The sequence below is a fragment of the Gekko japonicus genome, unplaced genomic scaffold, assembly GCF_001447785.1.
Source record: "Gekko japonicus isolate JY-2015 unplaced genomic scaffold, Gekko_japonicus_V1.1 scaffold3830, whole genome shotgun sequence".
Lineage (NCBI taxonomy): Eukaryota > Metazoa > Chordata > Lepidosauria > Squamata > Gekkonidae > Gekko > Gekko japonicus.
In genome coordinates this window covers 92,595-113,487 of record NW_015162593.1, presented here as the reverse complement: position 1 = coordinate 113,487, position 20,893 = coordinate 92,595, and the positions used below count along the sequence as shown (strand labels likewise).

The 20,893-nt window shown below is 43.4% G+C and overlaps 1 protein-coding gene across 2 annotated transcripts in view; it reads left to right on the top strand.

The window, feature by feature from the left end:
* The first annotated feature begins 214 nt into the window (after window positions 1–214).
* Window positions 215–20,893, top strand: part of LBR (lamin B receptor) — a 30,662-nt gene continuing 9,983 nt past the window's right edge. The window contains exons 1-7 of one of the 2 annotated variants that reach the window (XM_015406465.1): window positions 215–339; window positions 4,777–4,954; window positions 8,897–9,097; window positions 12,416–12,499; window positions 12,713–12,869; window positions 13,750–13,946; window positions 15,626–15,680. In XM_015406465.1, the coding sequence (XP_015261951.1) occupies window positions 4,790–4,954; window positions 8,897–9,097; window positions 12,416–12,499; window positions 12,713–12,869; window positions 13,750–13,946; window positions 15,626–15,680 (859 nt within the window). In that variant the 5' untranslated portion in view covers window positions 215–339; window positions 4,777–4,789. Of the gene's footprint in view, window positions 340–799; window positions 870–4,776; window positions 4,955–8,896; window positions 9,098–12,415; window positions 12,500–12,712; window positions 12,870–13,749; window positions 13,947–15,625; window positions 15,681–20,893 lie in introns of those variants that run through there. The other variant, XM_015406466.1, reaches the window with a different exon arrangement.

The following is a 20,893-nucleotide window of genomic DNA, read 5'->3' as shown; positions in this document are numbered from 1 at the left end:
AGGCAGAACTTGGAGCGGAACTCTGGGAGGCTGATACTAGGCTGCGAAAAGGAGAAACGCGCGACCAACTCGCAGCCAATAAACTGGCGCCGGGAACGATTCAAACGCGGCGGATTGTCCAATGGTGGCGCTTGGCGCCTTGCCTTTCGCGCCTCCCCGGGACACTGGGGGCGTGGCTTGAAACGGCGCTCGTCCTCCGGCCCGTAACCGTCGCTTGAAGCGGTTGGCTTCCGTTGTTATCGAGCTATCTAGTTCGCCCGCCTGCCCAGACGAACTTCTAATTGCATAGCGGAGACGGTTGGTGCCCGGCCACGCGGGGCTGGCAGCGGCCACAGCAAGGTGAGGGCGCGTTGTTAGCAGGCTGGGGCACACACCCCTTCGGCGCTTTTCCCGGGAGGGAGGACCACTGGGCGGACGCCGCCTTCTCCGCCGCGTGAGGCCCTGGCAGGCTTGCCGCGGTCGCTCCTCCTTCGGTCGTTTGCCAGCCCCCATTTTGAGAGGCCCTTCTGCTCGTCTCTACTTTTCGCCTGCGAGTCATCTCCGAGGCGGCCAAACCGACTCTCTCCACTAACCTTCGGGCTCGTTCCTCTCGATAGCCGGGTGGGGGCGCCGGAGAGCCTGCAAAGGCGACTGGTCCTCCGCTCTTTTGGGGAGGGGAGGGGAGCGATCCTGCCTCTCCGGAGGAGCCGGCCGCAGCAGCCTCCTTTCTTTGTTGACGTCTCGTGGGGCAGGTGGAAGGAGCGCGACGACCAATTTAGGGAGTTGATTGGGAGGCACGTGAGGCCGCGACTCCTGCTGTCCTTTTTTCCGAGTAAATACGCCTACAGCGAGGAGCCTTGCATATTTAGAAGAAGTAGAAGTCGTCTTCGGTAAAATATTATCCTAGCTAAATACATATAGGACCGCAGCTTCGCACTGTCCTTTAAGTGGTGTTTTCCCGACCCTCGTCGCTCTGCCAGGGGAATCAAATAAAATGCCGTCTTTCGATAGCTTGTCAGCATTGGCTTGAAATACCCATCAGACGCATTTTTATCCTGCCGCTCGTCTCACCACAGCTCTGCGAGGAAGTTTAAGCAGAGGGAAACTAACTGGCTTGCGCTTCCTGGCTTGCGCTTCCTGGCTGCGTAAGGATTTGAGCTTGGGTCTCCCGGGCTCTACTCCAGCAATCAGATGGCCACATCACACTGAATTCCAAGCTTTTGCACTATACATTTGACATGGGGGGGGGGGAGAGGCCTGTCTTGTCAACTGAAAATAAAACTAACATCCTTATGTTTAAGTGTTTTTTTTAAATTACCATATCTTAGGGCCATCCAGCACCACAGCCTCAGGCACTTGCAACTTACTCCCTCCTTTTCTCACAACAATTGAAGATTTCTGATTTACGATGTGTTCAGCCTAACCCCATGTTGATGTGATGTCCAAATTTGTATGCTGTAACAGATAGAGTTTGTTTCTTTACCGATAACTAGGGTTCTAAACCAGGATTCAAGCTTCAGTTTAAAGTGCCAGGCACTAAGAACAGTATAAACCCCAGTCAGGTAAGGCAGCCAAATTGAAACATTACAAACTGAGTTAAGAGTGAAGCTGTCCTAAACTAGGAGTCTCTAATCTTGGCAAAGTGCATAAAGGGATAGAGGAGAAGAGATAATGAATGAAGATTTGAAGCTCATTCACCTCACAGATTGTGGATTGTCTGAATACAACTTAACAAATTTATGGGAGCATAAACTCTTCAGAGCCTATTTTATCAGGAACATCTGAGTTTACATTTTGATAGTGTCAGAGGGTAGTCATGTTGATCTGCAGTAGAACAGTTAGATTTGAGACTTGTAGCAGCCTAGATACCAGCATTTTAATGTATTTGATAAAAACATGGTGTCGCCGTAAAATAGCGAGCCTTTACTGTGTTGGAGACTTTATTTTGTTTTTAATTTTTGCCGCAAATTTGTGATAAATATTAGCTTAAATTGACAAGTTAGATACTAATTTAAATCCCACAAGATGAGTTGGTTTTATATCCTGCCCTTCACTACCCAAAGGAGTCTTGGACCAGCATCACCTTCCCTGCCTCTCCCCACAACAGATACCGTGTGAGGTAAGTGGGACTGAGAGAGCTGTGACTGACGCAAGGTCACCCAGGTGGCTTTATGTGGAGGAGTGGTGAATCAGACCCGGTTCTCAAGATTACAGTCTCCCAACTCTTAACCACTACACCAAACTGGCTGTCACTCACCAAACAGAGCAATTGAGGAGTCGTACTGTTGTAGATTATATGTTATTGTCTTGAATCTGGCACTGTATTTTATAGTATCTTTGCAAATAATTATGTGTGTTGATCATTTGAAGAAGTTCTTATTGCTGAGGTCCCCAACCTTTTTGAGCCTGCTGGCTCGTTTGGAATTTTGAGAGTGGGTGGTGTCAACCCCAAATGCCTGGTGCAGATTTGTGGTGCCAAGCCCAATACCTCCTTCCTTGTTTTGTGAAAGAATCACATAAATGAATAAAGGGAATTAAAAAAGCCTTACGGGGGGAATGGAACCAGAAGCCTGAGTGCTTGTTGGTCCTCTGATTCTCCAGTGGCTGCAATTGAATGTCTAGAAAACCCTTTCATTTGAATGAAGACAAGCAGTAAGAAGCCCTGCCTTACAATGGCCCTGCCCATTTTCTGAAAAGCTTGGCTGGTGCCACTGGAAGTACTGGCAGGCACCATGTTGGTGAACCCTTTTTCATATTAGGGAGTTCAAAATATCACTTGTTAACAATGCCTTCATATTAACTATTGTCCTGTTAGTTCCAATTAAGTATCTTCCTATTAGTTTTAATTGTAATACTGAACATGTTACTTCAACCCCTAATTGTATTAAACTTTGTGTGATAGTGGAGTTTCATGTGCGATATTGGAGTTTAATGATTGAACTCCTGACATGTTGGTCTTGAAGTGCTGGGGAGGGTTAATTCTCCACTGTGCTGTGTTACCAACCAGATGTGCCAACTAAACGGCTGCTTTTTGCCTTGGTAGGGAACACAGGAAGGTAACCATATTATCCCTGGCTTTTTCTCCCCTGCGTGGCATTGTGATTTCATGTGTTCTTGGAATTTAGCACAATATTGCAATCAACTTTTTTGACCCCGTTCAGGTGCAAAGCAGACTCTGGCATCAGTTCAACAAAGTAGAATGTACTCAGTTAAGCATGCTTAAAACACTGTTGGCTTCACTGTGTAAGAAAACAATTCTAAGCAGGTCTATTCAGAATCCTACTCATCTATTCATTGGGCTTACTCCCAGGAAAATGTTTTTAGAATGGCACTGTAAGTGTATTACTTGGACTCTATTTATTGCTTTTAAGAGTTAAACTTTTGTAGTCTATGGCATGCCCTGTGTATGCACAGCGGCTGTTTCATTGTGCTGTTACAGTTTCTTTATATTCCCATGTGTATGCCAGCTGAACTGTTACATTTGCACAGAAGGGAAAATTCTGTTTTTTTCAGTGCCTGTGTAGCTGCTCTGGCGCTATGGTTACTATTAAAGTCAGATGTTTGTATCAGTGGCCTATGAGTTGCCTTGCCATGCTTTAAGTCTTATTGGTGATTACATAATCTGACACAGTACTTACACATCCGTTTCATATAGCCTGCAGGCAGCAAGACACTTGGTTAGAGAAGTAAAATTGACAGAAATTTTGAAACGGGATAAAAACAGTCTTTCTAGGAAAAAAATTTAATGGAATGGGAAGAGATATGCTGTGCTTATTTTTAAAACCACCTTTAAATTTACTTTGTTACTTGAAGAACATAAAGTACATTAGTTATAACTTAACACAAAGAATTGAACTGCTTGGTATGCTTGTGAGCAGTCTTCCCTTTCCAGCCATCTTCAGGGCTATGATAGTGGGCCTGGTGAGAATTCTCAGAGACCCCAGGATGCCTGGGAAGAGGTGGGGCAGTGCCTTCTTTTCAGCCATTGTTTAGGCTTTTGAGAGCATGCCTGGTGGGATTGCTTCAGCAGCTTCAGAGCCCTGAGGAGGCTGGAAAATGGAGAATGTTTTGTAATCTGTCTTGAGACTCAGCAAGAAAGGCAAGCTATAACTGAAGGAAACAAATAATCGTAGCATGCCCCAAGGATTGCTGCAAAGGTGTTCTCACCATTGCAGCCATTTTTGTGCAATGACATAGCCTTTGAAATAACACCATCTCAGTATTTTTTTCTCACTAATTGGAAACAGTTGGTGAATGAAGAATAGCTTTTGAGTCTGAAATTTCATTTTTATTTACACATACTTCATAAGCCTGAAAGTTTGCATGGGCTGAAAAAAAGCTTCTCATGTTAATCTTGTTTGTTGATTCCAAATCAACAAATATTCCAAATCAACAAATATATTCCAAATAAAAAACAGGCTTATTAATATGCTGTAAAAGATAGAAGAGTCCAGACCTGAGAGTTGTACATACCTACCGTAATGTTGGCTAACAGATCGTTACTAGTACGCAGTAATTAGGAAGCATATCAGGGGAGTAAAGAAGAGTTAAAGCAGTATTTTAACATTTTGTATTAAAATTTCATTACATACTGGAAGAGAAAATACTAAAGAGGTTTTTTCTATTTTACTTAAACTTCATTTTTATTGGAATAATCGAAGAATGAAAACTTCAAGGATGAGAGCCATGCTGTGCTATCTTTACTTATCCCCCCCCCCAGCACTTTCACATTTTTAGACTTGGTTACATTTGATTTTTACAATTTAAGTTAGTAACTCCCCCCTTTCTTTTTGTTAGCATTGTGTGAAAAATGCCAGCGAGGAAGTTCGCCGATGAAGAAATTGTGATGGGCCGATGGCCAGGAAGTGTTCTTTTTTATGAAGTACAAGTAGCTAACTATGATGACCGTACTCATCTTTACACAGTAAAATACAAAGATGGAACTGAGCTTCAACTGAAAGAAAATGACATGAGGGTAAGCGGTTCCGAAAGAGTATTGATTACATTAGAAACTTTATTTGGCATACTCTTGAAGGTTTTGGTTGGTAGTTCAGTTGTAAACGTTGTTTTATGTTCTTGCAGTACTAGGATAGGGTGATGGCTTCTAATGTTGCCTTGATGCAACAGCCATGATAACTGACTTTTTGAATTTATTTGCTGGCTCATGCTTCTTTAGCATTAGTTTGGTTTTCAGTATGAATAATTCAGTGTATTTAGACATGGGCATTCAAAACATTGAGTTTGGTCCTGCAATGAAAAGGTAATTCCTGCAGATTATGAGGGCTGATATTTGCCGGTCCTTACACTCACAGCATACCCACACATCATGTCAAGCACTGTGCTTGAAACTCTGAACCTCAAGGGCAGTGCTTTTTAAGCTGGTTTGGGAAGGGAGGGGAAGTTCTGCCTATAGATAATTGGAATCAGCCTATTTCTGTATTAATAGTACAACTATTCTAAAGTCTGCAGTTAAAGTTAAAAAAACTACTGATTTCTGTTTTAAGATAAATTTCTGGTACCTGGGTGTGCAAAAAAAAATGGTATTTTTGGGGTTTGGATACATTGAACCTGAAAATACTGGGATTTTTCGATATTCTCAAATCCCAATATTGGTATATTATTTGGATTCAGGGTTTTTTGGAAATCTCAAATTTTTTTCAGCTGCATTATACCTTATGGGGACCAATATAGTCAATGGTCCCCATAGGGTATAATGGGGAATCGATTCAGGGGTATCTGGGCCCCCGGGGGGCTGTTTTTTGAGGCAGAGGCACCACATTTGCAGCACAGCTGCTGGTGCCTCTCCTAAAAAAACCAAACACCTCATGTTTTTAAAATATCGGAGCAGGGGTCCAATTCTCTGGGCCCCCAAAGAAGGTGCCCCCATTCTCCATTGGTTTCAGTGGAGGGAAAAGAAAAATGTTTAAAGGGATCATGGTCCCTTAAAATGCCTTCTTCAAGCCGTGAGTGAACTCTGAAGGTGTTTAGAGAGCTCACAGTCCTTTTAAACACATTCTTCTAAGGGCACGTTCACCTGGAAGTTGTTTAAAGGGCCTACAGTCTCTTTAACTGCCCTTTAAATTTGACTGTCTGGTGGTCCCAAAAATTCCTGAATACTTTTGGGATTTTTGTGGCTTGGCCATTCCAGGTAGCCAAAGAAATACATCTATATCTGGCTGAAATAATACATTGAATACCTGGTACATTGAATCCCTGGGTCAGTTTAAGATAGTTTCATGCCTGAGCAATAGTTGGGAGAGAAATTAATATAAGCCAACCTCCAGGCAGCACCTGGAGATGTCCACCTATTTAAACTGATGTCCAGATGATCAAGATCAGTTCTCCTGAAGACAATGGCTGCTTTGGGTAGTGGATTCTATGGCATTATACCCTACTGAGGTCCCTCCCCACCCCAAATCCTGCCTCCCCAGGCTCTACCCCTCAAATCTACAGGTATTTCCCAACCGAGAGTTGGCAACCATGTAATCAGCTATGGAACTACTTTCCAGACCCTTGGAACCCAGAAAACATGGCACAGGAGGAGGTGCTTTTCTACTTTAGCTGCCATTGCATAACACCCCCCTCCCCCTCAAAAAATAAGTCAGAGGTGGAGAAAACCATATCTGTTACCATGAGGCTGTCCTCCCATTCTACCCACTTGCGGCAGCCACATAAAATGACTTGAGACAGCCCTGCCTTATAGCTAAGCAGAAGGAAAGAAACATGGCTTGCCTCCCTCCATTTTCCGCTTCCCTTTGCCGCCCCACCAGCCACAGTCGGGACACTCATCTGGAGCTTCCTTCTAGATCTTGTTGTATTTCTTCCCACAACGGGCATTACTCCTAGTTCTGTATATAGAGCAGAGGTAGTATTGAACGTGTTCTCCCAAGTAGAATTTGGGAAGTAATTAAGTAAGATATTGAATCTGCAGTACACTATTAATGCAAACACTGTATTAGCTCATACAAAAAGAAAACCAAAAAACCCTTAGATAAAAGGTTAAATTCAAATACTAGTAGGAGCAACAAGCATCTTGTAATATTTTCACCTCTGCGTTAAAGGACCAAAAAAAGAAGAAGCAAGCTGAACAAACCTAAAACACCCTTTCAAATCCAGTTCCCCAGAGTTGCAGTCCTATGCATATGTGAGAGAACTGCCACCTCCCTCTCACTGCAGTGCATCTCCTTGACATGGGCCAGGGTAGCGGGGGTGGGGGAAGCAGCACTACTGCCCACCAACTTTTTCTCCCTCCTGATGTCAGAAAATAGAAAGAAGGAGAAAGCAGCAGCAGCAGCAGCACCTCTTCTCCCAGCTACCACTGCTTGCCCAGCTTCTCTCCTTTGCAGGGGCAGTGCTGGGGACTAAAAGGTGAAGATGGAAACTTTCCTCCCAGTCTCCAATGCATGTCTGCCTTCCCTCCCTGACAGAGTTGGAACCTGTGAAAGGAAGGAGAAAGCAGCACCATTTCTGCTGCCTCAGTGTACCAACTTTAATCTGTTTTAATTGTTTTTAACTGTATTATGTTAGATGGTTTTATGTTGTTTTATGTAGCCAAATGGCCTTGTTAGCCACCCTGAGCCTGCTTTGGCTGGGAGGGTGGGGTACAAATTAATTAATTAAATAAACGAAAACAACACTGCCATAAGGACATAAGAAAAGACAATGCTGGATCCGGCCAGTGGCCCATCCAGTCCAACACTCTGTCACACAGTGGCCAAAAATACCAGGTGCCATCAGGAGGTCCACCAGTAGGGCCAGGACACTAGAAGCCCTCCCACTGTTGCCCCCCTCCCCCAAGCACCAAGAATACAGTGCATCACTTGCCCCAGACTGTTCCTATCTATACGTTGTGGCTAATAGCCACTGATGGACCTCTGCTCCATGTTTATCTAGTTCCCTCTTGAAACCGACCATGCTTGTAGCTGCCACCACCTGTGGCAGTGAATTCCATGTGTTAATCACTCTTTGGGTGAAGAAGTACTTCCTTTTCTCTGCTCTAACCCAACAGATCAGTTCACCTGGAGGAAATCCCTAATTTGGAAGGTGGACTCTGGCATTATGCTCCACTGAAGTCCATCCCCACCAAACCCTGCCCTCCTCAGGTTCCATCCCCCCAAATATCCAGGTATTTCCCAACCCACAGCTGGCAACCCTACTTAAGCCATCATTTAAAACTATTGAAACATCATATCTTTGGGATATCCTTTCCTCTTCATAGTCATGGGGATTGCTGACCATCACGTCTGTCCTATCAGAATTGAAGTTTATTGTCCAGTGACATGAATTAAGATTATATATTTCACTTACACAAATCCTATGTGCGGTCTTGCTTTTAGATTCTCAGACAGTTAAAACTTTCTGATGATGATGCTAGCTGTAAACTGGGAAGTAGCGCAAAATTATTCAGAACACAAGAAGGAAGCATATTTAAAATTTAATTTAGTATGACAACCAGAAGGGATAGGTTTTCTTTTGCATCAGTCCTTTAGCCTGATTTCCAGTCATGGGTGGCAACATAACATCCTATAAAGGTTGCCAGCCTCCAGGTGAGGGCAGGAGATCTGGAATTACAACTGAGCTCCAGATAACTGAGATGTGTTCCTCTGGGGGAAATGGCTGCTTTGGAGGGTGGACTGTATGGCATTATGCCCTGCTGAGATCCCTCCCCATGCTCCACCCCCAAAATGATAGGATTTCCCCAACCCAGGGCTAGCAACTCTCCTTCCTTTGTATATCCTTGCCTGTGATCCTGCACGGTAAGGTGCACACTGCATCACACACACCCGGTTATGAAAAATTCAAATAGTTAAAAGGTAATTTGCGGTTTTTAACAGAAAGGATACATAAATTAGTAATTATCTAAAAGGTTTTTTTTAACTATAATATTGTAATAGGCTTTAATTAATTTTTTTTCCAGTCGTTGTCTTCATTTCGGTTTAGGAAAAGCAGCTCTTCCTCAGGTTCCCCATCAAGACGCAGTGGCAGCCGATCAAGATCTGGCTCTAGATCCCGCTCACCTGGGCGGCCAGCAAAACATAAACGCCGTTCTTCGTCTCAAAGCAGAGAGCCCAGAAATGCTAAGAAGAATACAACTGTGGAACCTGATTTGATTCCTTTGGTATTTATTTTTATTGAAGCATTTGTAGTTTAATCCCTTCTCTTGCCGTGTGTCTTGAGTTAGATCCAGTGATATGTCAGCAGAAGATAACAGCCATTGTGAATTTTTGTGACATTCCACTGCCCCTCAGCAGTCTCTTCAGACCCAAGAAAAGTTGATTCCTCTTACCTACTAACTGGACTTCCCCCAGTAGGCCCCCCCCACTCATCGATGCACCCTTTTGTCGTCCCCTCTTCTACTTCTAGCTGTCACTTTTCAATTTTTTTGCTTCTCCAGTTTTATCTCACTTCTTTGCTGTCTTTTGCCTTTTGAAGTCTGTCTCTGTCCCTCCTTGCTAACATTAACTGAACCTTGAAATTCATGACAATGTTGGTAGCAGGTTGTTTAGAAGCCAAATGCCCACCAAGTTCTCACTATATAGTCTTGTAAGATTTGTGACACGCTTTTCTTAAAGAAGCAGGTGCTGCTTCTATGATTCTAGAGGTTTTTCAAGGCCCCCCCCCCATTTATTTTTTAATTTCATATTTCATATTTTTCTACAAACCTGGGGTTTTCCCTTGGTTTGCAGAGAAATCCCTGGCCCCATTATGTGGATTTTTGGTCCACACACTGTGGCCCAGCATATATGTGATAATTCTTTTGCATATGGTAGACATATACAGCATTTTTGAAGTATTTATTGATTTGTTTTTCACAACTGCAAGGGAAGAAAAAAATAAAAATTAGAAAATATAAATGTTGTGCTAAAGAAAACAGTGTTATTTGAACAGAAACTGTCTCATATACTCATACCAGGGCTGCCAGCATATTTAGATATTGAGTTAAATGCTAAGAACACTGAAAACACTGGGCTATTCAATAGAGTATTATCATTCTGCACATTATTATTGAGAACATTTTGAGAAACAAAGTAAATGTGCTAACATAGATCATGATGGATAGCTGCAGTTAGTCTGACTAGTAGTAGAAAAGAGCAAGAGTCCAGTAGCACCTTAAAGACTAAAAAAAATTGTGGCAGGGTATGAGGTTTCGTGAGTCACTGTTCACTTCTTCAGATGCAGCTTTAAGGTACTACTGGACTCTTCCTCATGTGCTAACACAGTGTAGGGTGCAGCAGTTTTTAGCTCTGTTTTGTATTGGGTATTTCGCAGCTTTGTGGAAAGTTAAGGCATGGCATTTATACATTTACAGTTCATAAATATGCCAAATAGTACAAATTTAAGTGCTAGCCCAGGTATAAATGATACTTTTTATACTGATAAAGCAGTGAAATATAGTCAGGCTTTGATAAGTACTGCATATTATTTAAAATATTTGCTATGAAAAACTTTTTTCTTCCATGGCTTCAAGAATTCTGGAAACTTTACATTTCTGTTTATTTATCTGGAAAAATTTTATGCCACATCTCTGGGCTGCTCACAGCAACTTACAAAATAAAACATAATAAAAGCATAAAATATTATAAAAATTAGTTATTAAAGCCCAGTCCTAAAACCGTAGCCAGAGCATAAAATCTTGAGCGGCTTAAAATAAGTCCTAAACGTTGCTCAGGCTAAAAACAGACTATAAAAGAAATCACCTTCTTAATTAAAAGCCTGGGTAAACAAGCCTCAAGGGGACAGGTCTTCCACAGGCGAGTTATTACCACTTAAAAAGAGGTTTCTGGTTGCCATGTGCCTCACCTATTAAGGTGGGGGCTGTACAGGGATTAGCCCACTCATCCCAGTCCAGGGATGAGAGGGAATCCTGTACTTTTCAGTACATTAAACAACAAACCACGAGATGGTCTATATCCTCTCTGGTTTTCAGAACAATATGCCACCAGAATCTCTTTTCAATAGTCCCTGCCTTTCCTAAGGGAGAGATTCCAAACCCTTAGTTGGCATCTGGGACAGAACACACTAGCAACTCAATCTAGAGATGCACACTCTTACTCTCCAATGGTAGCGTATATGGTGAGCATTTAGGCACAAGACTTGGCCTTGGAATTCAGTTACAACACCAGAGACAAACTAGCAATAAGAAGGATCTTTATTCAGTACAGAGCTAGCATAGACTACCAGAGATTACAAAAATAACAAAGGCTAGGGCTGTTTGCCTTAACTAAACATTAATGATTCATAGTTACCAAGTCAGAACATCCACAGTCCAGGATAGTCCAAGGGATTTTGAAGGGAAATCCCATCTTTGCAGAACCTTGTGCTCCAGTTCACAAAGCAACTCTTTGTCTCTCAAGAGGCAGCATTTCAGGTGCAATACAACAAACAATGACAAGAGGAGGATGGGAGAGCTAAGCAAGAGCAAGACAAGAGAACTCACTCCCATAGGGATCAAACAATTATACCCCAATTCCAGTCACAAATTAGATGTGACCATCAGCCAATTGCGAGTGGGCATGGGTGTGCCGAATTGTTGGTTGCCATAGCTGCATGTGGATAGGCTATAAGTTTGGGACCCCGCCTGCAGTCATCTGACCCAAACTCCAGCTACTTCATTGTGTATGAGACTGGTTGCAAGTGGGCCAGAGAGTGTAGCCATGAGGTCTAGCTTCTAGCATGGAAGTGTGAAGAATGTGGGTTTATGGCATGGCTATTGAGGCCATGTGGCCTCACCTGCAACAGGAAACAGCATGTTATCAAAAGACATCACAGGAGAAGGCATGTGAATATAGAAGCAATATTTCTATACAGGGGCACAGAGAGCAGGGCTTGTGAGGAAGACAGGTTGGACAGTCCTTTTAAGTATCCTGGTCACAAGCCATTTAGTGCCTTACAGTTAAGAACCAGCACTTTGAATTGTGCCTGGAAACAAATGGGGAGCCAGTGCAGATTTTCTATTGCAAGGCTGATTAAAACCCTGTATCTTGCCGTGGACAATAGCCTGACTGCCACAGGATCCATGGGGTCTGATTAAAACCCTGTATCTTGCCGTGGACTGCCTGACTGCCACAGGATCCATGGGGATGAAGACCTCCCCATTAATCGAGAGGTTGCAGTGAAGAGGGAGAATGGGGTGAAAATATCGTCATTATCTTATTTCTGTCTGTGGAACTTTACTTTCTGAGGATTGGAAGGGACTGCTGGGGGGGAGAGGAACCTGGCAAAAATCCACATGCCTTTTGCTGGCAGCTTCATTGGCTGCAGTCGTTAATTAATTACTTCTTTAGATACTCTTCAGTAAAGGCTCTAGCATATTTATTATTTCATTGTCTGTTACTTTTGTAGAAACATGATTGCTTAAATTAACTGAAGGAAATAATTGTTTGACCTAAAAAAAAGTATGCTGTGGAAATACTCAGTTCTTTTCTCCTCAATCCAGAAACTATATGAAAACAATACCAACCGCTATAATGGGGAACCAGATATCACTGAAGTGAATTACTCCTCTCTCAAAATTTTACAGGTATGGAATCCTAAAAACCTTTGAGTTTTTTTGTTGTGCATGAACAAGAGGCTGGAACTTGTAGGTAATAAAATGTAAATCAGGGGTAATATAGACTGCCAAAAATGGGAACAAAGGATTCAGGGATTTGGAGACAGTGCATTAACTCAGGAATATTTCAGCAGGTGGTGCTGCAAGACTACAAATGGCTTTTTCTCCATTATTTGTGTTTAGCATGAAAGAATTGACTCAGAGATTGTGCACTTGCATCCAAGAAAGGAGGAGAAGAAAATGGAAAAGATGTATACAGAAGAGAGAATTTTTGAGACCTCCAAAACTGTTGGAAGGTTATGCATGAAGACAAAAGAACTAGAGTTTGGTGGGAGAATTGGTATGATAGTTTTAATATATTATAGACTTGGAAGTTATTCGTTGTTTACAGTTACTAGGTGCTTCAGAACCCTATCTACATGGCAGTGTTCTTACAGAACTGTTAAAAGTACACATTCCACATGTACTTTAGTGGAGGGATACATCTGTTGGTGTGCACCATGTCTGTTGAAGTCAACCAAAGACCTACAGGCTTTGTGAAAATAGAAAATTCAGCATGCTCAGCAAATTGCTCAGTATGGGCAGTGGTTTCCCCAAGAGTTTTGTCACCTTTTCTTGCCAGGCTTTAGTCTTTTGTGGCATCAGCTGACATACTTGTGTATCAGTGTCCAGGGAAGTGACTTGATTTGTGGCCCAGTTTCCCTTCCTGCAGCTGTTTAGCAGCCTTGGCTGGACTGTGGCCTTTAACCAAGTGCTTGGAGGAGGAGGACAGTTTCTGCAACTGTATATACAATTTTCAGTTCTATCTACTGAAACTGTCTTTTACAGAATGGTGAAAATTATTTTATTTTAAATATAAGCTATAAGCAGTGTTCCCTCTAAGCTGAGTTAATGTGAGCTAGCTCAGTTTTTTAGCCTCCAGCTCACACGTTATTGTCTTGGCTCAAGAAGGATGGTTCCAGAGCAAACTAATTTATGCAGTGGCTAAGTTGCTCGCTCACAACTTTCATGCCAGTAGCTCACAAGACTCCACAGCTTAGGGGAGCATTGGTTATAAGCTGTTGTTGTTTGGAGAGAAGACTGAACCAAATGCTAAGTAATCATGACTGGTAATTCTACTTTTGACCCTGTAGGAAAGGAAAACATTTGAGAAGCACTTTTCTGGGAGTATGCTTCCGTTATTTTGAATTTAACTTACAACTCTTTGTGTTTGTTTGCAGGTGCCTTCTTCATGATATTTCTCATGCCTGCAACTGTGTTTTATTTGTTGTTAATGTGCAAGCAGAAAGACCCTCGTGTTCTGAATTTTCCTCCTCCCCTCCCAGCTTTTGATAGCTTATGGGAGACAAGAGTATTTGGTGTCTTTCTTCTGTGGTTTTTTCTCCAAGCCCTGTTTTATTTACTGCCCATAGGAAAGGTAATTTTATTTATTTACTTCATTTATACCCTGCTTTTCTCTGCAGTGGGAACCCAAAGTGACTGACATCTTTCTCCTTTCCTGTATTTTATCCTCACAACAACCTTGTGAGGTGGGTTAGGCTGAGTGTGTGTGCCTAGCCCAAGGTCAACCAGCAAGCTTCCATGGCAGAATCAGGACTCAAATATGGGTCTCTCAGATCCTAGTATAGCAGTCTAATCACACCATGCTAGCTCTCTCACCATGCTAGTAAACTATAGTTCACTGTTATGACTGCAGTATAAATTGTTGATACTGTGGTAAGCAGAACACTGTGGTCAGCCACCCATCAAGATGTCCTCCTTATCTCAGCGGAGAAGGACCCTTCACGGTAATTACCAATGGCCCTTTTCCCTTCCCCTCCCCACAACAGACACCCTGTGAGGTAGGTGGGGCTGAGAGAGCGCTGACAGAAACGGCTCTTTTTTCAAGAACAGCTGTGCCAGAACTATGGCTTGCCCAAGGTCATCCAGCAGCTGCAAGTGGAGGAGTGGGGAATCAAACCCAGTTCTCCCAGATTAGAGTCTGCGCACTTAACCACTACACCAAGTTGATAGAGCATGTACGTTGCATGGCACAAGGTCCTAGGTTCAATCCTTGACACCTGCAGTTTAAGAATATTGGGTAGCCAGTTTTAGAGAAACTATTTCTCTGAATAAGACTTGCTGCCAGTCAAGGTAGATGGTACTGAGCTAGAGGGACAAATTATCTAATTTCCATAAAGGCTGCTTCATATTTTCTCATGCCTAGACTCCTGCAATCTTCAGTGGTCTAGGGGGAGTCCATATTAAAATCAGACTATATAAATCAGTGAAAAAATAGCAACGCTGCTTTGATGGCAAATGTTTTGTTCTTGTTTACTTGCTCCATAATCTTGCAGTGGGCTTTTTTGGAGTGGAGGGGGGTCTGAGTTTTCTTTGTTGCACAAAATCTGTAAGTCTTCTTGCAGTCCTGTTGCAGAAGGGAACAAGGGAGGGGCTGTGGCTCAGTGGTAGAGCATCTCCTTGGCATGTAGAAGGTCCCCGGTTCAGTCCCCGGTATCTCCAGTTAAAAGATCTGGTAGTAGGTGATATGAAAGGCCTCTGCCTGAGACCCTGGAGAGCTGCTGTCCGTCTGAGTAGACAGTATTGACTTTGATGGGCCAAGGGCAGTATAAGACAATTTCATGTGTTCAATATTGCACTGTATCTGGGAAAATGCAATACTTCTGTCAGATGTGTTCTTCATTGTTGTAATGAATATGGCTATGTGAAATGCTCACCTCCCCTGGTTGATCAATATCTATTACATGAAAATAGGATGTGCTGCACTGACTCTAATGCTCTTGTAGTATGACGCTTGTGTTTGTTTGTAAAGGCCCATAGTTACCACACCTACAGTTGTTTTTTTGCTTCCCTAACTGGGAAACATTTAAATTGTAAGGTTAACGTTTTTTTTGTTTTTCAGCTTAAGTGGCTGTGTGTGGTTCTCGGAGATACAGAGGACCAGCATGATTTTTAAGCTGTGTGTGGTTCTCGGAGATACAGAGGAGCAGCATTGGCTGTTTCCCTATAATATGCCGTGCTACTCCTGTATCAACATATGAAAACAATTTAATAAAATTCTAAGTGGAAAATAATGAACATTTCTTTTCCTTTAAGGTTGTAGAAGGAACACCCCTTTTGAATGGAATTAGACTGGAATATAGGATAAATGGTAAATATATATATATTGTGTTTAATTTTTTCCCCCATTTTGAATGTGGTAATTTGCTTTCCTGGCACATACATGACAAACATCATTGTGGTCTTGAATATTGTAGCTCAACTTGGATATTATGCCAAACCATAGTTTGCATTAACCATAATTTAGAGCCCAAACCAAAGCTGAGGGTTTTTATATATAAAAGATTTATCCTTCCTTTCTGCTAAATATAGTCTTCCAAAGTGGCTCTAACATGATCCACTGTAATACAAAACAAAAAGGGTAAAATAAAAATGCCAGTGGCTGATTAAACAATAAACGGAAAACAGCAATCACAAGTGGGTTATATTTGACATCTAAAGAAAGCAATGTAAACACCTGATAAATAAGCCTGACCTGGTAGAGTAGGAGAAGTATATTCCAACCACAGAAAAGGCCCTGTTCTCTGATAGCCATGTGTCTCAGCTCTGGAGTTAAGGATACCCACAGCTGGACCTCCACAGAAAGTCTTGACAGTGGCTTAACTCCATAAAGTATTTCAAATTACTGCAAAGGGTAAAAAAAATATTTCTGACTTGCATCTCAGTGGACTACAACTATACTGTATTATAGATGTCTTTTTTCCTCTTAATCACATATAGAAGCATCTCATGTAAGTGCCTGCATTGTGCATTAATATTGATTTGGAAATAATTTCGAGTATAAAGTTTTCAGGCACAGTCTCTGTTTTGCCCATTTGCTCATTAACCTGCTGATTAAATGAAGAGCTTTACTTCAAAGTAGTCATAGTTGCACACTTCAGAAGTGAATTTGTTAAGTTTTATTTTTTAGACTTGAGGGTTCAGCTCTATAATATTGGCAGCTCAAAATTTGATAAGAAAAACCCTTATTTCTCCTGATGCTTTGTAATAATTATAGACTTGGTTTAGATATGATAGCATCCAGTGTTTGGCATGAGGAGTTTTGAGGAAGCTTGCACATTATCCAGTGGTCCTGGGAGTGGGGCAGTCCTTACTCTTGGGAATAGGCTCCTCCTCTCTGGAACAGAGTCGGTTTCCTCAGATCAATCCAGGAAGGGGAGGGGCCTGTCCCCTGGGAACATCCCAGTCTTACCGGCCCTGCATCTTGAGCAGGATGTTTCACAGGTGCTCTGTAAAGCGCAGTGATCCAGGAATGAGAAGAAGAGAGGGAGAAGGGAGAGACCCTCCCTTTTCATTATTTCGAGCCGCAGTTGGCGGCAAACCGCAAATGAAGCGGATGGCACTGGGAGATCCCCAGCAGCTAAGCCTGTGTACGCAGACTCCCACTGGGCCCAGCCTGTGGCTGGAGGTCGCCTCCCCAACCAGCGCACATCAGGAGAAGTGGCTGTCTGCAAGGAGACCGGGGTGGTGCTGCAGACCCAGCAAACTCCCCAGTCTCAGAGGACCCGGTATGCGGTGGAACAGACCACGCTTGTCAGATCTCAGCAGTTAAGCAAGAATCATGGTAAGCCTTTACAGGGCCAAAAAACCTAGACTGGAGGTGAAGCAGGGCAGAGTGGCAGACTGGGGCAAACCCCTGAGGTATTCAGGGAGGATTAAGAGGGAATTGTTTCCTTGTTGCTAGGCTGAGGCAGGCAATGGCAAGCTTCTAACTGCCTGCAGCCTTTTATAATAGGATGAAGGCAGAGTGGGAACACCATTCCAAAACTAACCATTAGATGTTTTCCCCCCAAGCTTTATTCCCTGATACCAGAGGCTACCAAGAGACTCAAGGTGCCAGTGGTGGACAAACCTGAGACTAGCTTGACCCCCAACTCATTCCTACCTATGGATGCAGATAGGCTGCCCAAGACTCCAGCGATAGGGGATTTGAGCAAGCCTTATGCAAAGACTTCAAAGTCTCAGCCTGCTCCATCAGGACGTCAACAGCAGGCTCAATGTTTGCCAGGGCGGCACCTTCTTGGGCATCAGGACTAGCCTCAGCTGATAGTGGAGTCCCAAAAGAACTTAAAGATGAACTTAAGAAGATTGCCCTAGCAACAGTGATCATGGCAGATACTTCACTGGACATCCTGCAGCAGTTAGCTAAAGCCATGGCATGCAGTGTAGCAGCCAGAAGGAACATGTGGCTCAGAATTGGGATGGGGACTCTGCAGCACAAGCTAAAGCAGTTCCCTTCAAGGGCATAAACCTTTTCGAAGAGGGACTCGACAGATATCTTATTGAAGATAAAGATGTGTTCTATGTTAAAAAAACACACACACACACAAAAAACCCCAAACAAACAAAAATTTGTCAGTCCTGTTGTGACTTCAAAAGGATATCATGCCCAGAGCCATTTACACATCCAAATTCAAGAGGCTCACTGCAGGTTCCTACGCTATGGGTAGTCCAGACAGACAATATGATAACAAAGGCATTAGGTCAACTTAGGTCGGTACCAGTGTTGCCTTTCTGACTGAAGTCATTCCCAAGAGGGTTCAACAAGTTTATGGTGGCCATTGTAACACATCTGAGACTTCAGGGAGTGTTGCTGTCACCATCTCTAGATGACATCCTTGTCAAGGCCCCTTCTAACCAGCAGTGGGGAAGTATCAGAGATGGTGGTGATTTTTTTGTTTTGTTTTGTTTTGAGGGACCATGCCTTTGTGGTCAACATGAAGAAGGGCACTCTAAATGCCTCTCAATCATGGGTACACCTGGGGGTGCAGATAGACACTTGGAAGAGACAATACCACATACAACTTCTAACCATAGACAGTCAAAAAAATACTGGCCAAGCTTCTGAGCATGGTGGTGTCAAGTCATGAAGTGCTTCAATGATCAAGGTTCCATGCTGGACCTTTACAGACATTTTCCCTTACCTTACCAGGATGTGGTGGCCAGTTAGGGGTACAAGCTGGTACAGTTGCCAAAACAACTTCAGCATCAGCTGCAGTGGTGGCTGGAACCCTTTTGTTTCCAATGGGGATCTCTGATCTGAGATCTGAAGAGGATGGTGATGACCACAGACACAAGTCTGCCAGGATGGAAAACCCACTCTCAAGGGACAATGACACAAGGGGTTTGGTCTCAGGAAGAGACCTCACTGAGTATAACATTTTTAGAATTCAGAGCCACCAGGCTGGGGCTCTTGGAATTCTCCAAGATACTAACAGGTCATCATGTTCTAGTCCAGACAGACAATATGATAACAAAGGCATAAGGAACCAGATTCCGGACCTTATACGCAGAAGCGAGCGACCTCATCAGATGGGCGAAGATCCAGCTACAGTCTTTGGAGGTGGTCCATATGACAGGCCAGGATAGTGCATTGACAGACTGGCTGAGTATATATGATTAGACCAGCCTGTATGGATGCTCTGCAAGTTGGGTTTTCAATAGGTCTGCAAAAGGTACAGGATGATGGAAATGGACTTCTTTATTACAGACCAGAATCATCAATTTTGCGTTTCATATCCAGAGTTGAAAACCAGCGGGCAACAGGAACAGATGTTCTGAACTGCAACTGACCGTAGGGATGACTGTACACGTTCCAACTGACTTAATTGTTTCACCAGTGTTGATAGCACCCTTCTGACCACAAAGAGCTTGATTCCAGGATCTGAAGAGATTGTCGACCACTGGGAAAGGACTTACTGACACTAGGATCAGCACAACATCCTCGCACAGCCCTCCTAAACCTAACAGCCTGGAGGTCGAGCGGAAACAGCTAGAAGAGTTGAGTTGCCCTGACAGAGTTGACAGACACCGTATTAGTTTTCTATGAAGAGCTCCACAAATAGGGTGTATAACACAACCTGGCGGGTTCTTCACTCTTGATGTTCAGAACATGATTGGAAACATTAAATGCATCAGTTAGAGGTGTCTTAGCTTTCTCCAAGATGGTTTGGATAGAGGGCTAAGTGTGAGTACATTAAAGTGACAGGTGGCAGCCATATTGGCAGTGATGGGGGCTAGGAAGGGAAGTCCCTTAAATTGCCATCCACACGTTAAGAGATTCCTAAGGGGTTACTACATGGTCAGAACCGCCACAAGTACAGAGGTTTCTGACTTGGAACCTACATAGGGTCCTGAGAGCATTGTGTAGAAAACCTTTGAACCCATGGAGTCTCAAGGAATTAACATTCAAGATCTTGTTTTTAGCAGGCATAATATCAACTAGGTGGTTGTTGGAATTGAGGACCCTGTCAGTTGACAGGGAACTTCATGTTTTCCACAATGATAGGGTGACGTTACGCTCAGATCAAGCCTTTGTTCACAAGTCAGAGATCATTGTCTTACCTTCCTTTGTCCCAATCATAGGTATGACAAGGAAAGGGAATGGCATTGCCTTGATGTCCGTAGGATATTCAGTTTACCCTATTTGTTTCCTTTACGATTTTTTCCTTAGGTCAACTGGTATTGCCTTTTACCTTGAGTAGGTGGTTTGAGGGGTGGCATCATTGTTGTATGCAAGGCTGAGGGGCTGAATCCACCCAAAGGTGTTGCAGCATATTCTCTGTGGGGGGCTGCTATGTCAGCAGCTTGCAGATCATTTCCCATCCTTGGAGACGGTAGGTACGGTGGCCAACTGGAAGTCTGTGCACTCTTTAGAGTAGAGTGCTATAGAGTAGAGAAGCTGACCTTGGCTGTGGTGGCCTTTCTTTGAGGTGTGCTGCAGCACACTCTATAACCAGAAGATGGATTTCCCACCCTGGGGCACACTGCTGTTTTATGTCCCAAGAGTAAGGACTGCCCCACTCCCAGGACCACCGGAGAATGGAAGATTTGTATTCACTTACCGTGATGCTTCCTTTCTCAGTGGTCCGGGAGTGGGGCAGTCCTACTCACCCAGTTTTGGGGGGCAGCTTCCAGAGGTTATTTTGGATGAACATTTATGAAGTTTCTCTGAGATGCTAAAACAAAACATTGTGAGTTAATTGGGTGAGAGAGCGACAGAGGGTTTCAAACTTGGTCTACACCCGCTGGAGGGGCATAAGGTTACAAGGTTGGTTGCCACAAAAATCGAGTTTCACTATGGTGGGGAGAAGTGTTTTTCTTTTCCTTAATGTGATGTTAAGGGATGCACGGCTTGGAGACAACTGGGATGTTCCCAGGGGACAGGCCCCTCCCCTTCCTAGATTGATCTGAGAAAACCGACCCTGTTCCAGAGAGGAGGAGCCTATTCTAGGGCTGCCAAGCTGTGGCAGGGGATCTGCACGTCTTCACAGGATCCCTGCCGTGGGGGACAGCGATACGCGT